Here is a 24,145-nt window from a genome sequence, read left to right as displayed (position 1 = left end):
TACCGGTACAGAGTCAATGTGGAGGCTATATACAGGGTGTACCGGTACAGAGTCAATGTGGAGGCTATATACAGGGTGTACCGGTACAGAGTCAATATGGAGGCTATATACAGGGGGTACCGGTACAGAGTCAATGTGGAGGCTATATACAGGGTGTACCGGTACAGAGTCAATGTGGAGGCTATATACAGGGGGTACCGGTACAGAGTCAATGTGGAGGCTATATACAGGGTGTACCGGTACAGAGTCAATGTGGAGGCTATATACAGGGTGTACCGGTACAGAGTCAATGTGGAGGCTATATACAGGGGGTACCGGTACAGAGTCAATGTGGAGGCTATATACAGGGGGTACCGGTACAGAGTCAATGTGGAGGCTATATACAGGAGGTACCGGTACAGAGTCAATGTGGAGGCTATATACAGGGGGTACCGGTACAGAGTCAATGTGGAGGCTATATACAGGGGGTACCGGTACAGAGTCAATGTGGAGGCTATATACAGGGGGTACCGGTACAGAGTCAATGTGGAGGCTATATACAGGGTGTACCGGTACAGAGTCAATGTGGAGGCTATATACAGGGGGTACCGGTACAGAGTCAATGTGGAGGCTATATACAGGGTGTACCGGTACAGAGTCAATGTGGAGGCTATATACAGGGGGTACCGGTACAGAGTCAATGTGGAGACTATGTACAGGGTGTACCGGTACAGAGTCAATGTGGAGGCTATATACAGGGGGTACCGGTACAGAGTCAATGTGGAGGCTATATACAGGGGGTACCGGTACAGAGTCAATGTGGAGGCTATATACAGGGTGTACCGGTACAGAGTCAATGTGGAGGCTATATACAGGGGGTACCGGTACAGAGTCAATGTGGAGGCTATATACAGGGTGTACCGGTACAGAGTCAATGTGGAGGCTATATACAGGGGGTACCGGTACAGAGTCAATGTGGAGGCTATATACAGGGGGTACCGGTACAGAGTCAATGTGGAGGCTATATACAGGGTGTACCGGTACAGAGTCAATGTGGAGGCTATATACAGGGGGTACCGGTACAGAGTCAATGTGGAGGCTATATACAGGGTGTACCGGTACAGAGTCAATGTGGAGGCTATATACAGGGGGTACCGGTACAGAGTCAATGTGGAGACTATGTACAGGGTGTACCGGTACAGAGTCAATGTGGAGGCTATATACAGGGGGTACCGGTACAGAGTCAATGTGGAGGCTATATACAGGGGGTACCGGTACAGAGTCAATGTGGAGGCTATATACAGGGTGTACCGGTACAGAGTCAATGTGGAGGCTATATACAGGGGGTACCAGTACAGAGTCAATGTGGAGGCTATATACAGGGGGTACCGGTACAGAGTCAATGTGGAGGCTATATACAGGGGGTACCGGTACAGAGTCAATGTGGAGGCTATATACAGGGGGTACCGGTACAGAGTCAATGTGGAGGCTATATACAGGGTGTACCGGTACAGAGTCAATATGGAGGCTATATACAGGGGGTACCGGTACAGAGTCAATGTGGAGGCTATATACAGGGTGTACCGGTACAGAGTCAATGTGGAGGCTATATACAGGGGGTACCGGTACAGAGTCAATGTGGAGGCTATATACAGGGTGTACCGGTACAGAGTCAATGTGGAGGCTATATACAGGGGGTACCGGTACAGAGTCAATGTGGAGACTATATACAGGGTGTACCGGTACAGAGTCAATGTGGAGGCTATATACAGGGGGTACCAGTACAGAGTCAATGTGGAGGCTATATACAGGGGGTACCGGTACAGAGTCAATGTGGAGGCTATATACAGGGTGTACCGGTACATAGTCAATGTGGAGGCTATATACAGGGGGTACCGGTACAGAGTCAATGTGGAGGCTATATACAGGGTGTACCGGTACAGAGTCAATGTGGAGGCTATATACAGGGGGTACCAGTACAGAGTCAATGTGGAGGCTATATACAGGGGGTACCGGTACAGAGTCAATGTGGAGGCTATATACAGGGTGTACCGGTACAGAGTCAATGTGGAGGCTATATACAGGGGGTACCGGTACAGAGTCAATGTGGAGGCTATATACAGGGGGTACCGGTACAGAGTCAATGTGGAGGCTATATACAGGGTGTACCGGTACAGAGTCAATGTGGAGGCTATATACAGGGGGTACCGGTACCGAGTCAATGTGGAGGCTATATACAGGGGGTACCGGTACAGAGTCAATGTGGAGGCTATATACAGGGGGTACCGGTACAGAGTCAATGTGGAGGCTATATACAGGGGGTACCGGTACAGAGTCAATGTGGAGGCTATATACAGGGGGTACCGGTACAGAGTCAATATGGAGGCTATATACAGGGGGTACCGGTACAGAGTCAATGTGGAGGCTATATACAGGAGGTACCGGTACAGAGTCAATGTGGAGGCTATATACAGGGTGTACCGGTACAGAGTCAATATGGAGGCTATATACAGGGGGTACCGGTACAGAGTCAATGTGGAGGCTATATACAGGAGGTACCGGTACAGAGTCAATATGGAGGCTATATACAGGGGGTACCGGTACAGAGTCAATGTGGAGGCTATATACAGGAGGTACCGGTACAGAGTCAATATGGAGGCTATATACAGGGTGTACCGGTACAGAGTCAATATGGAGGCTATATACAGGGGGTACCGGTACAGAGTCAATATGGAGGCTATATACAGGGTGTACCGGTACAGAGTCAATATGGAGGCTATATACAGGGGGTACCGGTACAGAGTCAATGTGGAGGCTATATACAGGGGGTACCGGTACAGAGTCAATGTGGAGGCTATATACAGGAGGTACCGGTACAGAGTCAATGTGGAGGCTATATACAGGGGGTACCGGTACAGAGTCAATGTGGAGGCTATATACAGGGGGTACTGGTACAGAGTCAATGTGGAGGCTATATACAGGAGGTACCGGTACAGAGTCAATGTGGAGGCTATATACAGGGGGTACCGGTACAGAGTCTATGGGCGGGGGTACAGGTTAGTCAAGGTATTTGAGCTCATATCTACATGTAGGTAGGGGTAAAGTCACTATGTATAGATAATAAACAGCGAGTAGCAGCAGTGTAAAAAATGGGGGTTAATGCAAATAGTCCGGTTAGCCATCTGATGAACTGTTCAGCAGTCTTATGGCTTGGGGGTAGAAGCTGTTAAGGAGCCTTTTGGACCTAGAATTGGCACTCCGGTACAGCTTGCCGTGCGGTAGCAGAGTAAACAGTGTCTAGAGTCTTTGACAATGTTTAGGGCCTTCCTCTGACACCGCCTGGTATATACATCCTGGATTGCAGGAAGCTTGGCCCCAGTGATGTACTGGGCCGTACGTACGTACCCTCTATAGCGCCTTGAGGTTGGATGCCGTGCAGTTGCCATACCAGGCGTTGATGCGGGCCAGTGACGTCAAAGCGCTCTTGGTGGTGCAGCTGTTGAATGTTTTTAATGGAATATCTACATAGGCGTACAGAGACCCATTATCAGCAACCATCACTCCTGTGTTCCAATGGCACGTTGTGCTAGCTAATCCAAGTTTATCATTTTAAAAGGCTAATTGATCATTAGAAAACCCTTTTGCAATTATGTTAGCACAGCTGTAAACTGTTGTGCTGATTAATTAAAGATGCAATACAACTGGCCTTCTTTAGACTAGTTGAGTATCTGGAGCATCAGCATTTATGGGTTCGATTACAGACTCAAAATGGCCAGAAACTAAGAATTTCCTTCTGAAACTCGTCAGTCTATTCTTGTTCTGAGAAATGAAGGCTATTCCATGTGAGAAGTTGCCAAGAAACTGAAGATCTTGTACAACACTGTGTACTACTCCCTTCACAGAACAGAGCAAACTGGCCCTAACCAGAATAGAAAGAGGAGTGGGAGGCCCCGGTGCACAACTGAGCAAGAGGACAAGTCCATTAGAGTATCTAGTTTGAGAAACAGACGCCTCACAAGTCCTCAACTGGCAGCTTCATTAAATAGTACCCGCAAAACACCAGTCTCATTGTCAACAGTGAAGAGGCGACTCCGGGATGCTGGCCTTCTAGGCAGAGTTGCAAAGAAAAAGCCATATCTCAGACTGGCCAATAAAAATAAAAGATTAAGATGGGCAAAAGATGACAGACACTGGACAGAGGAAGATTGGAAAAAATTGTTATGGACAGACGAATCTAAGTTTGAGGTGTTTCGGATCACAAAGAAGAACATTCGTGAGATGTAGAAAAAATGAAAAGATGCTGGAGGAGTGCTTGACGCCATCTGTCAAGCATGGTGGAGGCAATGTGATGGTCTGAGGGTGCTTTGGTGGTGGTAAAGTGGGAGATTTGTACAGGGTAAAAGGGATCTTGAAGAAGGAAGGGTATAACTCTGTGGACAGCGCTTAATTGGAGCCAATTTCCTCCTACAACAGGACAATAACTCAAGGCACAGCTCCAAACTATGCAAGAACTATTTAGGGAAGAAGCAGTCAGCTGGTATTCTGTCTATAATGGAGTGGCCAGCACAGTCACTGGATCTCAACCCTATTGAGCTGTTGTGGGAGCAGCTTGACCGTATGGTGATGGAAGTGCCCATCAAGCCAATCAAACTTGTGGGAGGTGCTTCAGGAAGCATGGGGGTGAAATCTCTTCAGATTACCTCAACAAATTCACAACTAGAATGCCAAAAGTCTGAAAGGATTTAATTGCTGCAAATAGAGGATTCTTTGATGAAAGCAAAGTTTAAAGGACACAATTATTATTTCAATTAAAAATCATTATTTATAACCTTGTCAACGTCTTCACTACATTTCCTATTCATTTTGCAACTCATTTCATGTATGTTTTCATGGAAAACAAGGACATTTCTAAGTGACCCCAAACTTTTGAAGGGTAGTGTACATTTAAATACATTAACATGTAGTGTGCGTGAATCTATCTTCACTATTATTCTACAATGTAGAAAATAGTAAAAATAAAGAAAAACCCTTGAATGAGTAGGTGTGTCCAAACTTTTGACTGGTACTGTGCATGTCAGTACATACACACAACAAGTAGGTCAGGATATTTTGTGCAGTTGAAGTCGTAAGTTTACAGACACCTTAGCCAAATACATTTAAACTCAGTTGTTCACAATTCCTGACATTTAATCCTAGTAAAAAATCCCTGTCTTAGGTCAGTTAGGATCACCACTTTATTTTAAGAATGTGAAATGTCAGAATAATCGTAGAGACAATGATTTATTTCAGCTTTTATTTCTTTCATCACATTCCCAGTGGGTCAGAAGTTTACATACACTCAATTAGTATTTGGTAGCATTGCCTTTAAATTGTTTAAGTGAATTGTGGCCCATTCCTCCTGACAGAGCTGGTGTAACTGAGTCAGGTTCTTAGGCCTCCTTGCTCGCACACGCTTTTTCAGTTCTTCCACACAGATTTTCTATAGGATTGAGGTCATGGCTTTGTGATGGCCACTCCAATACATTGACTTTGTTGTCCTTAAGCCATTTTGCCACAACTTTGGAAGTATGCTTGGGGTCATTGTCCAGTTGGAAGACCCATTTGCGACCAAGCTTTAACTTCCTGACTGATGTCTTGCGATGTTGCTTCAATATATCCACATAATTTCCCTTCTCATGATGCCATCTATTTTGTGAAGTGCACCAGTCCCTCCTGCAGCAAAGCACCCCACAACATGATGCTGCCACCCCTGTGCTTTACGGTTGGGATGGTGTTCTTTGGCTTGCAAGCCTCCCCTTTTCTCCTCCAAACATAACGATGGTCATTATGGGCAAACAGTTCTATTTTTGTTTCGTCAGACCAGAGGACAATTCTCCAAAAAGTGCAGTTCAAACCGTAGTTTAGCCCTTAAGGCTAAACAGTATATGCTACAGTGTAGCCCTAGTGTTCTGAGTTTCCAAGTTGTATTAGTCGTATGTACGGGACACGCATGGTGGTATACATCGTCCAATGAAATGCTTACATGCAGGTTCCTGCTCGACAATGCAACAACAATAAGGACTCATATAAACGGCTCAGTAGACTAATACATTGTAGCATAAAGTATAATACAGGAAGGAACCATTTATAGTCCAATATTTACACATGTATTGGGGAATATAAACTTAGCAGTATAATAAGAGTCTGGTAGCAGCAGGTGTGTGTGTGTGCGTGTGCGTGTGTGTGGTGCAGTGAAGCGAAGCATCTCATGCGAGGAGGGTGAGTATGTTGGCAGCGCTCCACCCCCCTCCCCCCAAACGCCCCTCAGGCAGGAGGGGGGTTACTGACACATCAATAACACAAGGGGAGCAGAGTAGCGAGAGAGGGAGGGAGGGAGGGAGAGAGAGAGGGAGGACACATTGCCCCAGAGAGACAGTAACACTATTGCGACTCTTAGCTGCTCTCCTTGCCTGAGAGTTAACCAGACCACCACGTACTATGAAAGAGCACTGCTCACCACCTGGACATCCTGGGACCCCCATACGGCATGGCCACCCTGCCCTGGGACCCCCACCATGCTCCGTGTCAGACATGGAGCCGCTGGGTCCTGAGTTTGTTTCTGCTGTGTGTCTGTTGACAGACGAGTCGTACCAGAAGCTGGCCATGGAGACCATGGAGGAGCTGGATTGGTGCCTGGACCAGCTGGAGACCATCCAGACCTACCGCTCCGTCAGCGACATGGCCTCCAACAAGGTAAGACTGAGCTGGAACGTAGTTATTATGACCATAACGCAAACACAACACAAAATAACTCTTAACGAAACCACAACACAACTTGACCGTAATGGCAACCACAGCATGAAGGTGACGAAACCACAACACCACCATACACCCTCCCAACATAACACGTTGAGTTGCAGTTGTGTTGACCGCAACATAAACTCAACATGACCATAATGCAACCACAAACGTACTCCTTACCACAACACAATTTGAAACTAAACATCGAAGTGTGTTTAGACTATGGCTGAGATGATATTGGGTGATGTGGTCCGTAGCTCGTCAGTAAACAGAAACTAGATGAGACTTGGCTGAGATGATATTGGGTGATGTGGTCCGTAGCTCGTCAGTAAACAGAAACTAGATGAGACTTGGCTGAGATGATATTGGGTGATGTGGTCCGTAGCTCGTCAGTAAACAGAAACTAGATGTGACTTGGCTGAGATGATATTGGGTGATGTGGTCCGTAGCTCGTCAGTAAACAGAAACTAGATGAGACTTGGCTGAGATGATATTGGGTGATGTGGTCAGTAGCTCGTCAGTAAACAGAAACTAGATGAGACTTGGCTGAGATGATATTGGGTGATGTGGTCAGTAGCTCGTCAGTAAACAGAAACTAGATGAGACTTGGCTGAGATGATATTGGGTGATGTGGTCCGTAGCTCATCAGTAAACAGAAACTAGATGAGACTTGGCTGAGATAATGTTGGACTAATGTGACTTCTGCTTGGCGACAGCACAAAAGGTCTTTGTTAGTCTTCACTGTGCAATGTGTGCAATATGAAGACTGCTCTGATTAACATTGACGTAGTTGCAAAGCGACTAGCATCCTGTGGTTGTGTGTGTCAACGGCTACTGGCGTTTTATGGCTCTGCTGTAAAATGAGTAAACAGTGGCTAGTTTGCATAGAGGACCATAGACTACTGTTCTCGTTGAGTAAGACGCCTATCTGAATACAAATGTGTCCATTTGTTGTCTTTTCTGCGTAAGACTGTCATTCACGCATTATACATACAACTCTGAATAAAATAATGAAGAATAGAGTCCCTATTGTGCGTGACATTCTGTGTGTCTGTTTCTATAATGTCGACGTCACTAGGCCATAGGTGTTTTTGTCTGAAGACCTCCTCGCGTCTGGGATAGCTCATATTAGCCAGACAATAGTCAACGGCTAAAACCTTTGTCGAAATTCATGACCAAAACCTTGACCTTTCTTGATATAACTCTGGTATTTCTAACTGGTTTTAGAGTGAACTATCATGAAAGTCAGCATAGGAGAGTTCCGTCTGGTTTGAAGTTTGAAGGTTGATTGCCATGTTGGTAAAACATATAGCAATGGAATAATGAATAATGATTTTAAAAGTTCTCCACACTTTACATTGTAAGAGGGGAAACTCGCCTCCAATAATGTTTACAATTATCCTACTCTCATATAGTGTAGAACAGTACTGCAAACTCCAACAGAGAGGAGACTGTATGGCGACCAAAAGATTCAGCTTGGGAGGCCCACTTCTGAGTTCACTGGCCTACAAACAGTGGCATTACAGTGGAGCTGCAGTCAGCAGGTGGGGGGCCTACCCTAACCGTGATGAGAGGTGACCGTGACCATGACAAAGTTTCTTGTCTCTCTTTATCCTGACCACATAAACAGCCTCTCCTCCCCCCACCACTCCCTCTGCTTATCCTTCTCCCCCTCTTCTCCCTCTTCTCCCCCCTCTTCTCCCTCTCCCTCCACTACTCCTACCTCTTCTACCCCCTCTCCTCCCTCTTCTCCCTCTCCCCCTCTTCTCCATCCTCTTCTCCCTCTTCTCACTCTCCTCCCTCTCCCCCCACTACTCCCTCCTCTTCTCCCCCCTCTTCTCCCTCTCCTCCCTCTTCTCCCTCACCCCCCTCTTCTTACTCTCCTCCCTCTCCCCCCACTACTCCCTCCTCTTCACCCTCCTCTTCTCCCTCTCGTCCCACTACTCCCTCCTCTTCACCCTCCTCTTCTCCCTCTCCCCCCACTACTCCCTCCTCTTCTCCCCCCTCTTCTCCCTCTCCTCCCTCTTCTCCCTCACCCCCCTCTTCTTACTCTCCTCCCTCTCCCCCCACTACTACCTCCTCTTCACCCTCCTCTTCTCCCTCTCGTCCCACTACTCCCTCCTCTTCACCCTCCTATTCTCCCTCTCCCCCCACTACTCCCTCCTCTTCTCCCTCCTCTTCTCCCTCTCCCCCCACTACTCCCTCCTCTTCTCCCTCTCTCCCCTCTTCTCCCTCTCTCCCCTCTTCTCCCTCTCCCCCCACTACTCCCTCCTCTTCTCCCTCTCTCCCCTCTTCTCCCTCTCCCCCCACTACTCCCTCCTCTTCTCCCTCTCTTCCCTCTTCTCCCTCTCCCCCCACTATTCCTTCCTCTTCTACCCCCTCTTCTCCCTCTCCCTCCTCTTTTCCCTCTCTCCCCTCCTCTTCTACCCCCTCGTCTCCCTCTCCTCACTCTCCCCCCTCTCCCCCCACTACTCCCTCCTCTTCACCCTCCTCTTCTCCCTCTCCCCCCACTACTCTCTCCTCTTCTACCCCCTCTTCTCCCTCTCCTCCCTCACCCCCCTCTTCTCCCTCTCCTCCCTCTCCCCTCACTACTCCCTCCTCTTCACCCTCCTCTTCTCCCTCTCCCTCCACTACTCCTTCCTCTTCTACCCCCTCTCCTCCCTCTTCTCCCTCTCCCCCTCTTCTCCATCCTCTTCTCCCTCTCCTCCCTCTTCTCCCTCACCCCCCTCTTCTTACTCTCCTCCCTCTCCCCCCACTACTCCCTCCTCTTCACCCTCCTCTCCTCCCTCTCCCCTCACTACTCCCTCCTCTTCACCCTCCTCTTCTCCCTCTCCCTCCACTACTCCTTCCTCTTCTACCCCCTCTCCTCCCTCTTCTCCCTCTCCCCCTCTTCTCCCCCCTCTTCTCCCTCTCCTCCCTCTTCTCCCTCACCCCCCTCTTCTTACTCTCCTCCCTCTCCCCCCACTACTCCCTCCTTTTCTCCCTCCTCTTCTCCCTCTCCCCCCACTACTCCCTCCTCTTCTCCCTCTCTCCCCTCTTCTCCCTCTCCCCCCACTACTCCCTCCTCTTCTCCCTCTCTCCCCTCTTCTCCCTCTCCCCCCACTATTCCTTCCTCTTCTACCCCCTCTTCTCCCTCTCCCTCCTCTTTTCCCTCTCTCCCCTCCTCTTCTACCCCCTCGTCTCCCTCTCCTCACTCTCCCCCCTCTCCCCCCACTACTCCCTCCTCTTCACCCTCCTCTTCTCCCTCTCCCCCCACTACTCTCTCCTCTTCTACCCCCTCTTCTCCCTCTCCTCCCTCTTCTCCCTCTCCTCCCTCTCCCCTCACTACTCCCTCCTCTTCACCCTCCTCTTCTCCCTCTCCCTCCACTACTCCTTCCTCTTCTACCCCCTCTCCTCCCTCTTCTCCCTCTCCCCCTCTTCTCCATCCTCTTCTCCCTCTCCTCCCTCTTCTCCCTCACCCCCCTCTTCTTACTCTCCTCCCTCTCCCCCCACTACTCCCTCCTCTTCACCCTCCTCTCCTCCCTCTCCCTCACTACTCCCTCCTCTTCACCCTCCTCTTCTCCCTCTCCCTCCACTACTCCTTCCTCTTCTACCCCCTCTCCTCCCTCTTCTCCCTCTCCCCCTCTTCTCCCCCCTCTTCTCCCTCTCCTCCCTCTTCTCCCTCACCCCCCTCTTCTTACTCTCCTCCCTCTCCCCCCACTACTCCCTCCTCTTCACCCTCCTCTTCTCCCTCTCGCCCCATTACTCCCTCCTCTTCACCCTCCTCTTCTCCCTCTCCCCCCACTACTCCCTCCTCTTCACCCTCCTCTTCTCCCTCTCGCCCCACTACTCCCTCCTCTTCACCCTCCCCTTCTCCCTCTCCCCCCACTACTCCCTCCCCTTCACCCTCCTCTTCTCCCTCTCGCCCCACTACTCCCTCCTCTTCACCCTCCCCTTCTCCCTCTCCCCCCACTACTCCCTCCTCTTCACCCTCCTCTTCTCCCTCTCGTCCCACTACTCCCTCCTCTTTTACCCCCTCTATCCCCCTTCTCCCTCTCCTCCCTCTTCTCCCTCACCCCCTCTTCTCACTCTCCTCCCTCTCCCCCTTCTCCTCCCTCCTCTTCTCCCTCTTCTCCCTCTCCCCCGACTACTCCCTCCTCTTCTCCCTCTCCCCCTCTTCTCCCTCTCCCCTCTTCTCCCTCTTCTTCTCCCTCCTCTTCTTCTCCCTCCTCTTCTTCTCCCTCCACTTCTCAATCTTCTCCTTCCCCTCCTCCTCCCATATTCTCCCTCCCCTTCTCCTCCCTCTCCCTTCTCTTCTCCCAGCCAGGCCACCAGACTACAATGGCAAGGAGTCCCTACAGACTCTCTCTACTGTTATTAACGTCACTTAGCCTCCCTCTACCGTTATTAACCTGTCTAGGACTGGGTTCCGGAACCCCATTCCGCTAGTGGAACCCCTCACCAACAGCCAATGAAATTGCAGGGCGCCAAATATAAATCAACAGAAATCTCATAAATCAAATTTCTCAAACACACAAGTATTAGGCACCATTTTAAAGATACAATTCTCGTTAATCCAGCCATAGTGTCTGATTTCAAAAATGCTTTACAGCGAAAGCTCCACAAACGATTATGTTAGGTTACCACCAAGTCACAGAAAAACCCAGCCATTTTTCCAGCCAAAGAGAGGAGTCACAAAAAGCACAAATAGAGATACAATTAATCACTAACCTTTGATGATCTTCACCAGATGACACTCAAAGGACTTCATGTTACACAATACATGTATGTTTTGTTCAATAAAGTGCATATTTATATCCAAAAATCTAATTTTACCTTGGCGTATTATGTTCAGTAGTTCCAAAACATGCAGTGATTTTGCAGAGAGCCACAGGAATTTACAGAAATACTCATTATAAATGTTGATGATAATTCAAGTGTTATGCATGGAACTTTACATACACTTCTCCTTAATGCAAATGCTGTGTCAGATTTCAAAAAAACTTTACGATGGAACGATGGAACGAGAGCTACCTCTCATGTGAATGTGCGTGACTGAGATCGAGGCTGCTGCCAGACCTCTGACTCAATCCCCTCTCATCCGGCCCCCCTTCACAGTAGAAGCCTGAAACAACGTTCTAAAGACGGTTGACATCTAGTGGAAGCCTTAGGAAGTGCAAAATGACCCATATCCCACTGTGAATTCGATAGGGGCTCAGTTCAAAAACTACAAACCTCAGATTTCCCACTTCCTGTTTGGATTTTTTCCTCTGGTTTTGAGTTCTGTTATACTCACAGACATAATTCAAACCGTTTTAGAAACTTCAGAGTGTTTTCTATTCAATACTAATAATACTACACATATATTAGCTTCTGGGACTGAGTAGGAGGCAGTTTACTCTGGGCACGCTTTTCATCCAAAAGTGAAAATGCTGCCCCCTATCCCAAAGAAGTTAACGTCACTGGGATTCAACACAATGAGCCCAGAGACCCTGAACATGCGCCAGTACAACATTCAGTACTCAACGTTTAGAAATGGCACAGGGAGCCATTGTTGACCGTGACTCAAAGGCCTTTAAGATGGATGGTTGCCGGTTACCCAAGTCCAGTGCTTTGGGAATAGGACCGGGAAGTGGAGGCTAGACGGTCGCAGGTTCAAATCCCCAGTCAGATGAGTCCTCTTGTGAGCCACGTAGTCTTTATTGATATATGGAAGTTGAGAATGGTGCAACCTCCCCCAGTGCTACACATGGCATGTGTTTGTACACTACTCAGATATCTCATAGTATGAACCAGTGATGCAGATCAAACAGCATTTGTTCTCTTTTCAAATGCGTTTTCAACCTGTCCCTGACCAAGTCTGTAATACCAACATGTTTCAAGCAGACCACCATAGTCCCTGTGCCCAAGAACGCTAAGGTAACCTGCCTAAATGACTACCGAGCCGTAGCACTCACGTCTGTAGCCATGAAGTGCTTTGAAAGGCTGGTCATGGCTCACATCAACACCATTATCCCGGGGGGCAAACTACCTGCCCTCCAGGACAGCTACAGCACCCGATGTCAAGGACAACAACCACCCGAGCCACTGCCTGTTCACCCCGCTATCATCCAGAAGGCGAGGTCAGTACAGGTGCATCAAAGCTGCGACTGAGAGACTGAAAAACAGCTTCTATCTCAAGGCCATCAGATTGTTAAATAGCCATCACTAGCACAGAGAGGCTGCTGACTATATACATGGACTTTAATAAACGGAACACTAGTCACTTTAATAATGTTTACATATTTTGCATTACCCATCTCATATGTATATTCTCTATTCTATTCTACTGTATCTTAGTCTATGCCGCTCTGACATTGCTCATCCATATATTTATATATTCTTAATTCCATTATTTTATTTAGATTTGTGTGCATTGGGAATATGTTGTGAATTTGTTAAATATTTTTATTTGTTTAACCTTTTTTTAACTAGGCCAGTCAGTTAAGGACAAATTGTTATTTACAATGCCCGGCCTAACCTGGACGACGCTGGGCCAATTGTGCGCCACCCTGTGGTTGTTAAATATTACTGCACTGTCGGAGCTAGATACACAAGCATTTCGCTATGCCCGCGATAACATCTGCTAAACACACGTATATATGTCCAAGGACACTGGTGTATCCTAGAGTTGGCCCACACAGGCCTATAGCTTCTGTTCTACTGTCATTAAGTTCCCCACACGTCCATACTGACGTTAGCTCTGGTCAACTCTGGGCCTTAGACAAACACAGCCATCTGAATGATGTTAGCGAGAGTGGCTTTGCAGGCTAGTGTTGCATCCAAGTGCCGGTAGGAAACTTGAACTCACGTGCCACGGTGAATGACAGAATTACTGACACAGATGAGAGAATTGACCTACATTACAGATCTAGGTCTATATGTTGAGTCTGGGTAGGTGTGGTGTTTAGTCTAGGTAGGTGTGGTGTGTTTAGTCTGGGTAGGTGTGGTGTGTTTAGTCTAGGTAGGTGTGGTGTGTTTAGTCTAGGTAGGTGTGGTGTGTTTAGTCTAGGTAGGTGTGGTGTGTTTAGTCTGGGTAGGTGTGTGAGTTTAGTCTGGGTAGTTGTGGTGTGTTTAGTCTAGGTAAGTGTTTTGAGTTTAGTCTAGGTAGGTGTGGTGAGTTTAGTCTAGGTAGGTGTGGTGTGTTTAGTCTAGGTAGGTGGGGTGTGTTTAGTCTAGGTAGGTGTGGTGAGTCTAGGTAGGTGTTGTGTGTTTAGTCTAGGTAGGTGTGGTGAGTTTAGTCTAGGTAGGTGTGGTGAGTCTAGGTAGGTGTGGTGTATTTAGTCTAGGTAGATGTGGTGTGTTTAGTCTAGGTGGGTGTGGTGTGTTTACTCTAGGTAGGTGTGGTGTGTTTAGTCTAGGTAGGTGTGGTGTGTTTAGTCTGGGTAGGTGTGGTGAGTTTAGTCTGGGTAGTTGTGGTGTGTTTAGTCTAGGTAGGTGTTGTGTGTTTAGTCTAGGTAGGTGTGGTGAGTTTAGTCTAGGTAGGTGTGGTGTGTTTAGTCTTGGTAGGTGTGGTGTATTTAGTCTAGGTAGATGTGGTGTGTTTAGTCTAGGTGGGTGTGGTGTGTTTACTCTAGGTAGGTGTGGTGTGTTTAGACTAGGTGGGTGTGGTGTGTTTAGTCTAGGTAGATGTGTTTAGTCTAAGTAGGTGTGTTTTAGTCTAGGTAGGTGTGGTGTGTTTAGTCTAGGTAGGTGTGGTGTGTTTAGTCTAGGTAGGTGTGGTGTGTTTAGTCTTCGTAGGTGTGGTGTGTTTAGTCTAGTTAGGTGTGGTGTGTTTAGTCTAGGTAGGTGGTGTGTTTATTCTAGTTAGGTGTGGTGTGTTTATTCTAGTTAGGTGTGGTGTGTTTTGTCTTCGTAGGTGTGGTGTGTTTAGTCTTCGTAGGTGTGGTGTGTTTAGTCTTCGTAGGTGTGGTGTGTTTAGTCTAGTTAGGTGTGGTGTGTTTAGTCTAGGTAGGTGGTGTGTTTATTCTAGTTAGGTGTGGTGTGTTTAGTCTTCGTAGGTGTGGTGTGTTTAGTCTAGTTAGCTGTGGTGTGTTTATTCTAGTTAGGTATGGTGTGTTTAGTCTAGTTAGGTGTGGTGTGTTTAGTCTAGTTAGGTGTGGTGTGTTTCGTCTAGGTAGGTGTGGGGTGTTTAGTCTTCGCAGGTGTGGTGTGTTTAGTCTAGTTATGTGGGGTGTGTTTAGTCTTCGTAGGTGTGGTGTGTTTAGTCTAGTTAGGTGTGGTGTGTTTAGTCTAGTTAGGTGTGGTGTGTTTAGTCTAGTTAGGTGTGGTGTGTTTCATCTAGGTAGGTGTGGTGTGTTTGGTCTAGGTAGGTGTGGTGTGTTTAGTCTAGTTAGGTATGGTGTGTTTATTCTAGTTAGGTGTGGTGTGTTTAGTCTAGTTAGGTGTGCTGATTCTGCGGACCAGTGCCAGAGGCTATGTCAGGAGGCTGGGATCTTACCAGTGAATTATCACCCAAGGAGGAAGTGGGAGGGAGGGAGGGGTTGGCAACAGGCATGGCGCTACATTATGATTGAGTGAGGAGTTGTTTAGCTTAGTCACTGTGTGGGCCAGCCAGCCAGTCAGGTTTTATCCCTTTATTTTTCCGACTGTCGCCAGAAGAGAATCGGCTTGAAAATAGAGAGGAAGCAGACACAGAAAGATAAACAGAGACACGCTCACGTATTTCACAGAAGTTTTGGGAAGTTTCAAGTTTTGCGAAGTTTATATTGTACGTGTGGCATTGCCTTTGCAAGAATGGGGCTATGCTGCTCTGAGACCAAGGAGAAATCGTTTGGGATGCTTACGCACTGGAAACAGGTGAGTTTGTTTTGCTAGAGAGTCTCTACTCTCATTCCAGTTAAATTAGGAAATTGCTTAAAACAACTTGTCCAAAAGTAGGGACTTGTGCATTGTCAGATTGTATGAATGGATGTGGGTCATACACTTGTGCTGCCATTATAATTAATTTACAAAATAACATTCACTTCACTTTAAACGTTGGTCTTTTGAAGTCCATTCAAGTACAATAGTTTGTCTGTTGGCTTGGATTTTTATATTCATGGATCATATTGTAATCAATTGCATAATAACAGATTATATGTTCTATTAAATACCAAAGAACTTCTCAGTGGGTTGGCATTAGGCTACGTCCAGGGATTTAGATTCTGCGTTTCCGATTTTGTGTCTTTCTTCTAGCTAGAGGGTCAGTCAGTCACACAACGGTTATGTTTTGAAGACCGGGGCCAGTCGGATCATAATCTCATATTGTGTTTCAAACTTGGGAAAACTTGTTCACCAGTTAATAAGAAAAGTAGTAATTGAACAGTCTTTTGCAGACACTCAAAGCGCTATAGCCTACAATGTAAGGGGGAAACTATGTTGTGTGCATGAATGCACATGGATAATGTACTGTGTGGGATGGATAGGGGTTATGTGAAAAGAATACATTGACATTATTGCAACAATGAGCCTGTTGAAAGCTCTGAGGTTTTTCCATAGCCTGCAGTGGCACACACCTTATCACTGCCTACTTTGAATAATGCACTTGTGGACTATTCAGTGTGTTATGACATACAGTATGTTCACTTAACACTGTGTTACTATTCAGGACTCGTTCACCGCACAAACGTACACTCAATTTCTGGCAGCTCCAAACAACAACGTATTGTTTCGAGTGTGTCTCACAAGTGTCTCACAAGAGTGTGTTCCCCCAGTCCAACAAAACAGGATGTGTGAGTGATGGCGCACGTTGAGTAGTGTGTCCTCCCGAACACACTCATATTCCTGTCATCCTGTGTCAACATATAGTACATACAGATGTCAGTATGACCACCGTACGTCTGTCTATATGACCACAAGACATAGTCCGCATAGTTCAGAGGTCACAGTGGTCACGATGCAGGGCCTTGATGCCTCCCGTAAAGAATTCATTACAAATTTGCTTGAATGGAATATCCGTTTAGGATTTCGAAATTTCCATTTGGGGAAGTGTCATGGGGTTTCTTTGGATTTATGCACTGTCTCTGACAGTTGGGTTTGTAGTTGAGTGAGGGCAAAGTGTTGATTTATACACTGTCTCTGACAGTTGGGTTTGTAGTTGAGTGAGGGCAAAGTGTTGATTTATACACTGTCTCTGACAGTTGGGTTTGTAGTTGAGTGAGGGCAAAGTGTTGATTTATACACTGTCTCTGACAGTTGGGTTTGTAGTTGAGTGAGGGCAAAGTGTTGATTTATGCACTGTCTCTGACAGTTGGGTTTGTAGTTGAGTGAGGGCAAAGTGTTGATTTATACACTGTCTCTGACAGTTGGGTTTGTAGTTGAGTGAGGGCAAAGTGTTGATTTATGCACTGTCTCTGACAGTTGGGTTTGTAGTTGAGTGAGGGCAAAGTGTTGATTTATGCACTGTCTCTGACAGTTGGGTTTGTAGTTGAGTGAGGGCAAAGTGTTGATTTATGCACTGTCTCTGACAGTTGGGTTTGTAGTTGAGTGAGGGCAAAGTGTTGATTTATGCACTGTCTCTGACAGTTGGGTTTGTAGTTGAGTGAGGGCAAAGTGTTGATTTATGCACTGTCTCTGACAGTTGGGTTTGTAGTTGAGTGAGGGCAAAGTGTTGATTTATGCACTGTCTCTGACAGTTGGGTTTGTAGTTGAGTGAGGGCAAAGTGTTGATTTATGCACTGTCTCTGACAGTTGGGTTTGTAGTTGAGTGAGGGCAAAGTGTTGATTTATGCACTGTCTCTGACAGTTGGGTTTGTAGTTGAGTGAGGGCAAAGTGTTGATTTATGCACTGTCTCTGACAGTTGGGTTTGTAGTTGAGTGAGGGCAAAGTGTTGATTTATAAAAGACGGACGGGCTTCTTTTTTTTTGCACTGAAGGTTGTGTTCAGGTTCCAGTCAAGGGGAAATAACAGTATGACGGCCGTTCAATGCTGAAAGAGGAGTGCTTTTTTTGCCCGAAACAACTAGAACCTCTTAGATTGTGTAAATTAGCTGCAGGGTATTTGATTGGCTATTTTTCAGATGACCATATTACTTCTCATATTTGGATTGAAGTTAAGTAGTGTCAATGAAATAAACGTATAAATAGAAGACACACAGAGAAGACACATAGGTGTACAGACACAAATTTAGAGATTCAGATGAAGCAAAGGACCTGCAGGCTAGAGGACCTGCAGACTAGAGGCCCTGCAGACTAGAGGACCTGCAGACTAGAGGACCTGCAGACTAGAGGACCTGCAGACTAGATGACCTGCATTGGCTAGATGACCTGCATTGGCTAGATGACCTGCATTGGCTAGAGGACCTGCAGACTAGAGGACCAGCAGACTAGAGGACCTGCAGACTAGAGGACCTGCAGTGGCTAGAGGACCTGCAGTGGCTAGAGGACCTGCAGTGGCTAGAGGACCTGCAGTGGCTAGAGGACCTGCAGACTAGAGGACCTGCAGTTGCTAGAGGACCTGCAGTGGCTAGAGGACCTGCAGTGGCTAGAGGACCTGCAGTGGCTAGAGGTCCTGCAGTGGCTAGAGGACCTGCAGTGGCTAGAGGACCTGCAGTGGCTAGAGGACCTGCATTGGCTAGAGGACCTGCAGACTAGAGGACCTGCAGACTAGAGGACCTGCAGTGGCTAGAGGACCTGCAGTGGCTAGAGGACCTGCAGTGGCTAGAGGACCTGCAGTGGCTAGAGGACCTGCATTGGCTAGAGGACCTGCAGACTAGAGGACCTGTAGACTAGAGGACATGCAGTGGCTAGAGGACCTGCAATGGCTGGAGGACCTGCAGTGGCTTCACTCAGCTGTGTAATGTGTGCGTGCGTGTGAGCGTGATGTGTTTGGAGGGAAGACCTCTGTGAGAGCGCCTGTGCAGTGCACGTGATTCTGTTGCCATGGCTTTCAGGTTGTCGTGTAATTGGTTGTTGCTGATTTGTGAGACCTGTGTTTGCTCCCTCTACCCAGCCCTCTCATTCCCTCACACCATCTTTCTCTCCTTCTGTTGTAGTTTTTGTAGTGAAAAACAAACAAGTAGTCTGGTAACTCCATTAACAACCCCCCATACTTCTCAATGGATATAAAATAACAGTAAACATTGATGGCGCTAGACATATTAAGACGAATGAAGACTGTGTCTGTTGGGGACTAAAAGTGAGGAGTGAGGGAAAGGAGGGGGTAAGAGAGGGAAAGGAGGGGGTAAGAGAGGGAAAGGAGGGGGTGAGAGAGGGAAAGGAGGGGTAAGAGAGGGAAAGGAGGGGGTAAAAGAGGGAAAGGAGGGGGTAAGAGAGGGAAAGGAGGGGGTAAGAGAGGGAAAGGAGGGGGTAAGAGAGGGAAAGGAGGGGGTAAGAGAGGGAAAGGAGGGGTTAAGAGAGGGAAAGGAGGGGGTAAGGGAGAAGGTAAGAGAATGGGAGAGGAGGGAGGGAGAAAGAGAAGCAGTAGTTTGGTTGAATACCTACTGCAGTAGTTTGGTTGAATACCTACTGCAGTAGTTTGGTTGACCACCTACTGCAGTAATTTGGTTGAATACCTACTGCAGTAGTTTGGTTGAATACCTACTGCAGTAATTTGGTTGAAAACCTACTGCAGTAGTTTGGTTGACCACCTACTGCAGTAGTTTGGTTGAATCTGACCCTATGCTGTACATATTTATCTAGAAATGGTTGATTTGTTTACCAAATATCTCAAAACAGGTCTGTCATAAAGCCTATACCCAATAAGAAGACTTCATCCTTATATGGTATCAAACAAACAAGCCTATTCCCTTGGGGTCCAATACTCCCATGTCAACGGAAAGTTCCAGGAAACTATTTATGCTACCCCCGGGACAGCCATATCCTGTTGGTCTCCATTGAGTATACCTAATACGGTGTTGTGTCATTTTCTGTTTCCCCTTTTAGATGTCTTGTTGGTCTATATGCAGTATATCTACAGTTAAATGGTGTCCTGTGATGTTACTTAGTTCATTGTCTTGCTGGTCTATATGCAGTATATCTACAGTTAAATGGTGTCCTGTCATGTTACTCAGTTCATTGTCTTGTTGGTCTAACACAGCAGTTATCAAAGCTTGATGATTAGTTGATGATTTAAATCAGCTGATTTAAATCCCTTGGGATCCCGAGGACTGAGTTTGGGAAACGCTGGTGTACGTGTCGTGTATCTAACCTAGTGTTGTCCTCCTTTTCTGTTACTCCAATTCAAGAGGACACAGTTGATGCCACTACCCGGGGCAGCCATTTCCTATTGGTTTTCATACAGTCTATATAATAATAAAACAACAATATATGCCATTTCAGCAAACGCTTTTATCCAAAGTGACTTAGTCATGCATGCATACATTTTATATACGAGTAGGCCCGGGAAACAAACCCACTTTCCTGGAATTGCAAGCTCCATGCTCTACCAACTGAGATACAGAGTCTATCTAATGGCTATCTAACATGGTGTTGTGTCATTTTGTGTCTCCCCAGTTCAAGAGGATGTTGAACCGGGAGCTGACGCACCTGTCGGAGATGAGTCGCTCCGGCAACCAGGTGTCAGAGTTCATCTCCAACACCTTCCTTGGTAAGTCAACACACACACTATTAAATACAGTACAAGTACACTTGAAACTAAATAACACATATTATTTATTCCACTGCTTTGATGGATGGACACTAAATGTTCCTCCTCAACCTGAATGGGGATGTTTTGGCTATTATTGGCTTCTCAACCGAGAGAATGAGAAAGAAGGAATACCTGATTAAGCAGGAGGATTGAAAAGGCTGGATGGACAGAGAGAGAGAGAAAGAAATGTTGCAGAGTGGGGTATCGGTGTGGAGTTGCTCTGCACTAGTTTCAAACCAGTCAGATCTGGTCTGCTGGAGTGTTCCCTCTCTCACTGCAGAGAGAGGGAGAGCTTCTACCCTTCCCAGGGACTCTGGAGTGTTCCCTCTCTCACTGCAGATAGAGGGAAAGGGAGACCTTCTACCCTTCCCAGGGACTCTGGAGTGTTCCCTCTCTCACTGCAGAGAGAGGGAGAGGGAGACCTTCTACCCTTCCCAGGGACTCTGGATAGTTCCCTCTCTCACTGCAGAGAGAGGGAGAGGGAGACCTTCTACCCTTCCCAGGGACTCTGGAGTGTTCCCTCTCTCACTGCAGAGAGAGGGAGAGGGAGACCTTCTACCCTTCCCAGGGACTCTGGAGTGTTCCCTCTCTCACTGCAGAGAGAGGGAGAGGGAGACCTTCTACCCTTCCCAGGGACTCTGGAGTGTTCCCTCTCTCACTGCAGATAGAGGGAGAGGGAGACCTTCTACCCTTCCCAGGGACTCTGGAGTGTTCCCTCTCTCACTGCAGAGAGAGGGAGAGGGAGACCTTCTACCCTTCCCAGGGACTCTGGAGTGTTCCCTCTCTCACTGCAGAGAGAGGGAGAGGGAGACCTTCTACCCTTCCCAGGGACTCTGGAGTGTTCCCTCTCTCACTGCAGAGAGAGGGAGAGGGAGACCTGCTACCCTTCCCAGGGACTCTGGAGTGTTCCCTCTCTCACTGCAGAGAGAGGGAGAGGGAGATGGAGACCAAAATTGTTTTGTGTTCTGCATTGATGCATGCACCTGTCAGGTTGAGGCAAACCATCTCTATGCCTCATAGAGAATAGAGTAGTGTGTGAAACAACACACACACACACACACACACACACACCACGTGTTACTCACATGTAGCGCCTCAAGAGAGGTCACTTCACCGCCACCACAACAAGCCACCTGCATACTGCCCAGCCCCTCCTCCAAACTATTCTGCTTAATATGACACATTTCTAAGGATTGTTATGGTTTGGAAAAAAAGGCTTTTATTTATCCACAACAGTATTCAATCACTTTTCTTGTATTTATCCATAACAGTATTCGTTCACTTTTATTTATCCACAACAGTATTCATTCACTACTCTACTTGGAATTGATGCCTCATTAAATATTATGGGAAGTTCCAGGAATTTCTCAATAGCTGATTTGTAACAGGTTATTTCTTCGTCATAAGTCATTAATAAAGTGTTTGCTACTTGTTGGCTATTTGCTTCTGGATGTTTCCTGGAGAAGAACAGATAAGGGAAAAGGAGAGTGACAGAGATGCGTGAGAGCTAGTAGAAGGGATTGATTACCATGCTAATTGAATGACTATCAGTAGACTGGAAGGAAGGTCTGGTCAGGGGTGTGACAAATGAAATGTGTGTCTGTAAGGAAACTAATACAGACCACTGATACATAGTCATATACAGATGTTGGATCTTAATTTGATCACCCTGCTGTTGAAGGAGATTTCCTACACAGCAGAAAATGCAAACTTGTAGTGGATTCAAGGTTTAAAAGGCTTCTAAAGTGTATAATATCCACTTGAAAATGTATCAGCCCATACAAAAAATGTAAATGAATTATAATCCACACAATAATTCATCATGTACTGTTGTTGAAGGATTATTTTCCTGCTGTGAGAAACCAGTCAAATTAAGATCCTACATCCATAGCATCCCTCTCACGTTTGTTGTTGGTATTTCAATAATAAATGAATGTGCCATATCGAGGTAGATGTCCATATGCACATAAATTGTGCTTTATAAATGTACATATCAATATAAATGTTATGCTCTGAGATCATGACTTCACCATTGTTGTTTGTATTTTCATTTTACGGTGCAGTAGTTTAACCTTCCTCCCTCCATCCCTCCCTCCCTGCAGACAAGCAGAATGAGTTGGAATTACCGTGCCCCATGGCCAAGACCAGAGAGTGGAAGAAGAGACCCCACCACCAGACCCAGCTGGAGGGTCAGGGGACCTTGACCCAGATCAGCGGGGTCCGGAAGCTCAGCCATTCCACTGGGCTCCAAGGCAGCAGCATCAGCCGCTTTGGGGTCAAGACAGATCAGGAGGACCTGCTGTCTAAGGTACTGGGGAAGTCTATATTAATAAACACTATGGGCCTGCACAGGAGGATACACTGTTACACAATACATAGAAATGTATTGTCTAGCACTGGTATAACTGTCTTTCATATAGAATAGGGAGTCATGTCATCTCTATTCATTCCATTTCTTTCTGCAACATTCAGAATGTTTCACCTCATTTAATTCACTCCAGAGGAGGTATATTCTATTTAAATTCAATTTAGGAAATTGAGGGAACTTCAGATTCAAGACTCATTCAAAATAAATGGCACTTTTTGATTAGTAAGTTGAAAATGTGAATCTCTCTCTCAGGACCTTGAGAACATCAACAAGTGGGGTTTGAACATCTTCAGGGTGGCCGAGCACTCCCACAACCGCCCGCTCACATGCACCATGTACACCATCTTCCAGGTCAGTGTTCTTCCTCTTTCTCTTCTTCCTCTTTCGTTACTGTCAGAGTGCAGTGTTTCCCCTGCAGGCGCACGCACACACACACACACACACACACGCGCGCGCACACACACACACACACACACACGCGCACACACACACGCACGCACGCACACACGCACGCACGCATGCGCACACACACACACACGCACGCACGCACACACACACGCGCACACACACACACACACACACACACACACACACGCACACACACACACACACACACGCACGCACGCACGCACACACACACACACACCAGGGGTGGTTCTGCAGCACACAGCCTATAGTAGTGTATATCAGTTGTCTGTGTTGACTTAATGTATCCTCATCTTCTGGGTGAGAATCTGAATGATCACTGTAGTATGAACATCTAGTCATGAGGATGAATGTTTTACTCAGGTTAATGTTTTACTCAGGTTGATAGGTTGATGTTTTACTCAGGTTGATGTTTTACTCAGGTTGCTAGATTGATGTTTTACTCAGGTTGATATTTTACTCAGGTTGATAGGTTGATGTTTTACTCAGGTTGATAGGTTGATGTTTTACTCAGGTTGATGTTTTACTCAGGTTGATGTTTTACTCAGGTTGATATTTTACTCAGGTTGATGTTTTACTCAGGTTGATATTTTACTCAGGTTGATATTTTACTCAGGTTGATGTTTTACTCAGGTTGATGTTTTACTCAGGTTGATGTTTTACTCAGGTTGATATTTTACTCAGGTTGATGTTTTACTCAGGTTGATAGGTTGATGTTTTACTCAGGTTGTGTGTTACATGTCCTGTGTGTCCCGTGCAGGAGCGAGACCTGATGAATACGTTTAAAATCCCTACGGACACCTTCGTGACCTTCATGATGACCCTGGAGGCCCACTACCACTCAGACGTAGAATACCACAACAGCCTCCACGCTGCAGACGTGGCCCAGTCCACACACATCCTGCTCTCTACACCCGCTCTGGACGTAAGTCACCTGACCTAGCTCTACTTATTATACTGCTGTTTTCTATTCTCCCTCCTCTCCCTCTCTTCCTCCACGTATT

At 46.8% G+C, this 24,145-nt stretch overlaps 1 protein-coding gene across 4 annotated transcripts in view; it reads left to right on the top strand.

The window, feature by feature from the left end:
• Positions 1-24,145, top strand: part of LOC110509034 (3',5'-cyclic-AMP phosphodiesterase 4B) — a 116,142-nt gene that overhangs the window by 87,840 nt on the left and 4,157 nt on the right. For 3 of the 4 annotated variants that reach the window (XM_036966732.2, XM_090225166.1, XM_090225167.1), the window contains 5 exons: positions 6,599-6,711; positions 20,212-20,305; positions 22,450-22,655; positions 22,968-23,066; positions 23,902-24,066. In XM_036966732.2, coding sequence (XP_036822627.2) covers positions 6,599-6,711; positions 20,212-20,305; positions 22,450-22,655; positions 22,968-23,066; positions 23,902-24,066 — 677 coding nt within the window. Of the gene's footprint in view, positions 1-6,598; positions 6,712-15,268; positions 15,577-20,211; positions 20,306-22,449; positions 22,656-22,967; positions 23,067-23,901; positions 24,067-24,145 lie in introns of those variants that run through there. The other variant, XM_036966734.2, reaches the window with a different exon arrangement.

Source organism: Oncorhynchus mykiss, chromosome 28 (assembly GCF_057628025.1).
Source record: "Oncorhynchus mykiss isolate SJ-2025 chromosome 28, ASM5762802v1, whole genome shotgun sequence".
Lineage (NCBI taxonomy): Eukaryota > Metazoa > Chordata > Actinopteri > Salmoniformes > Salmonidae > Oncorhynchus > Oncorhynchus mykiss.
Note: the sequence above shows the minus strand (reverse complement) of the source record. Positions and strands in the feature narration are given on the sequence as shown.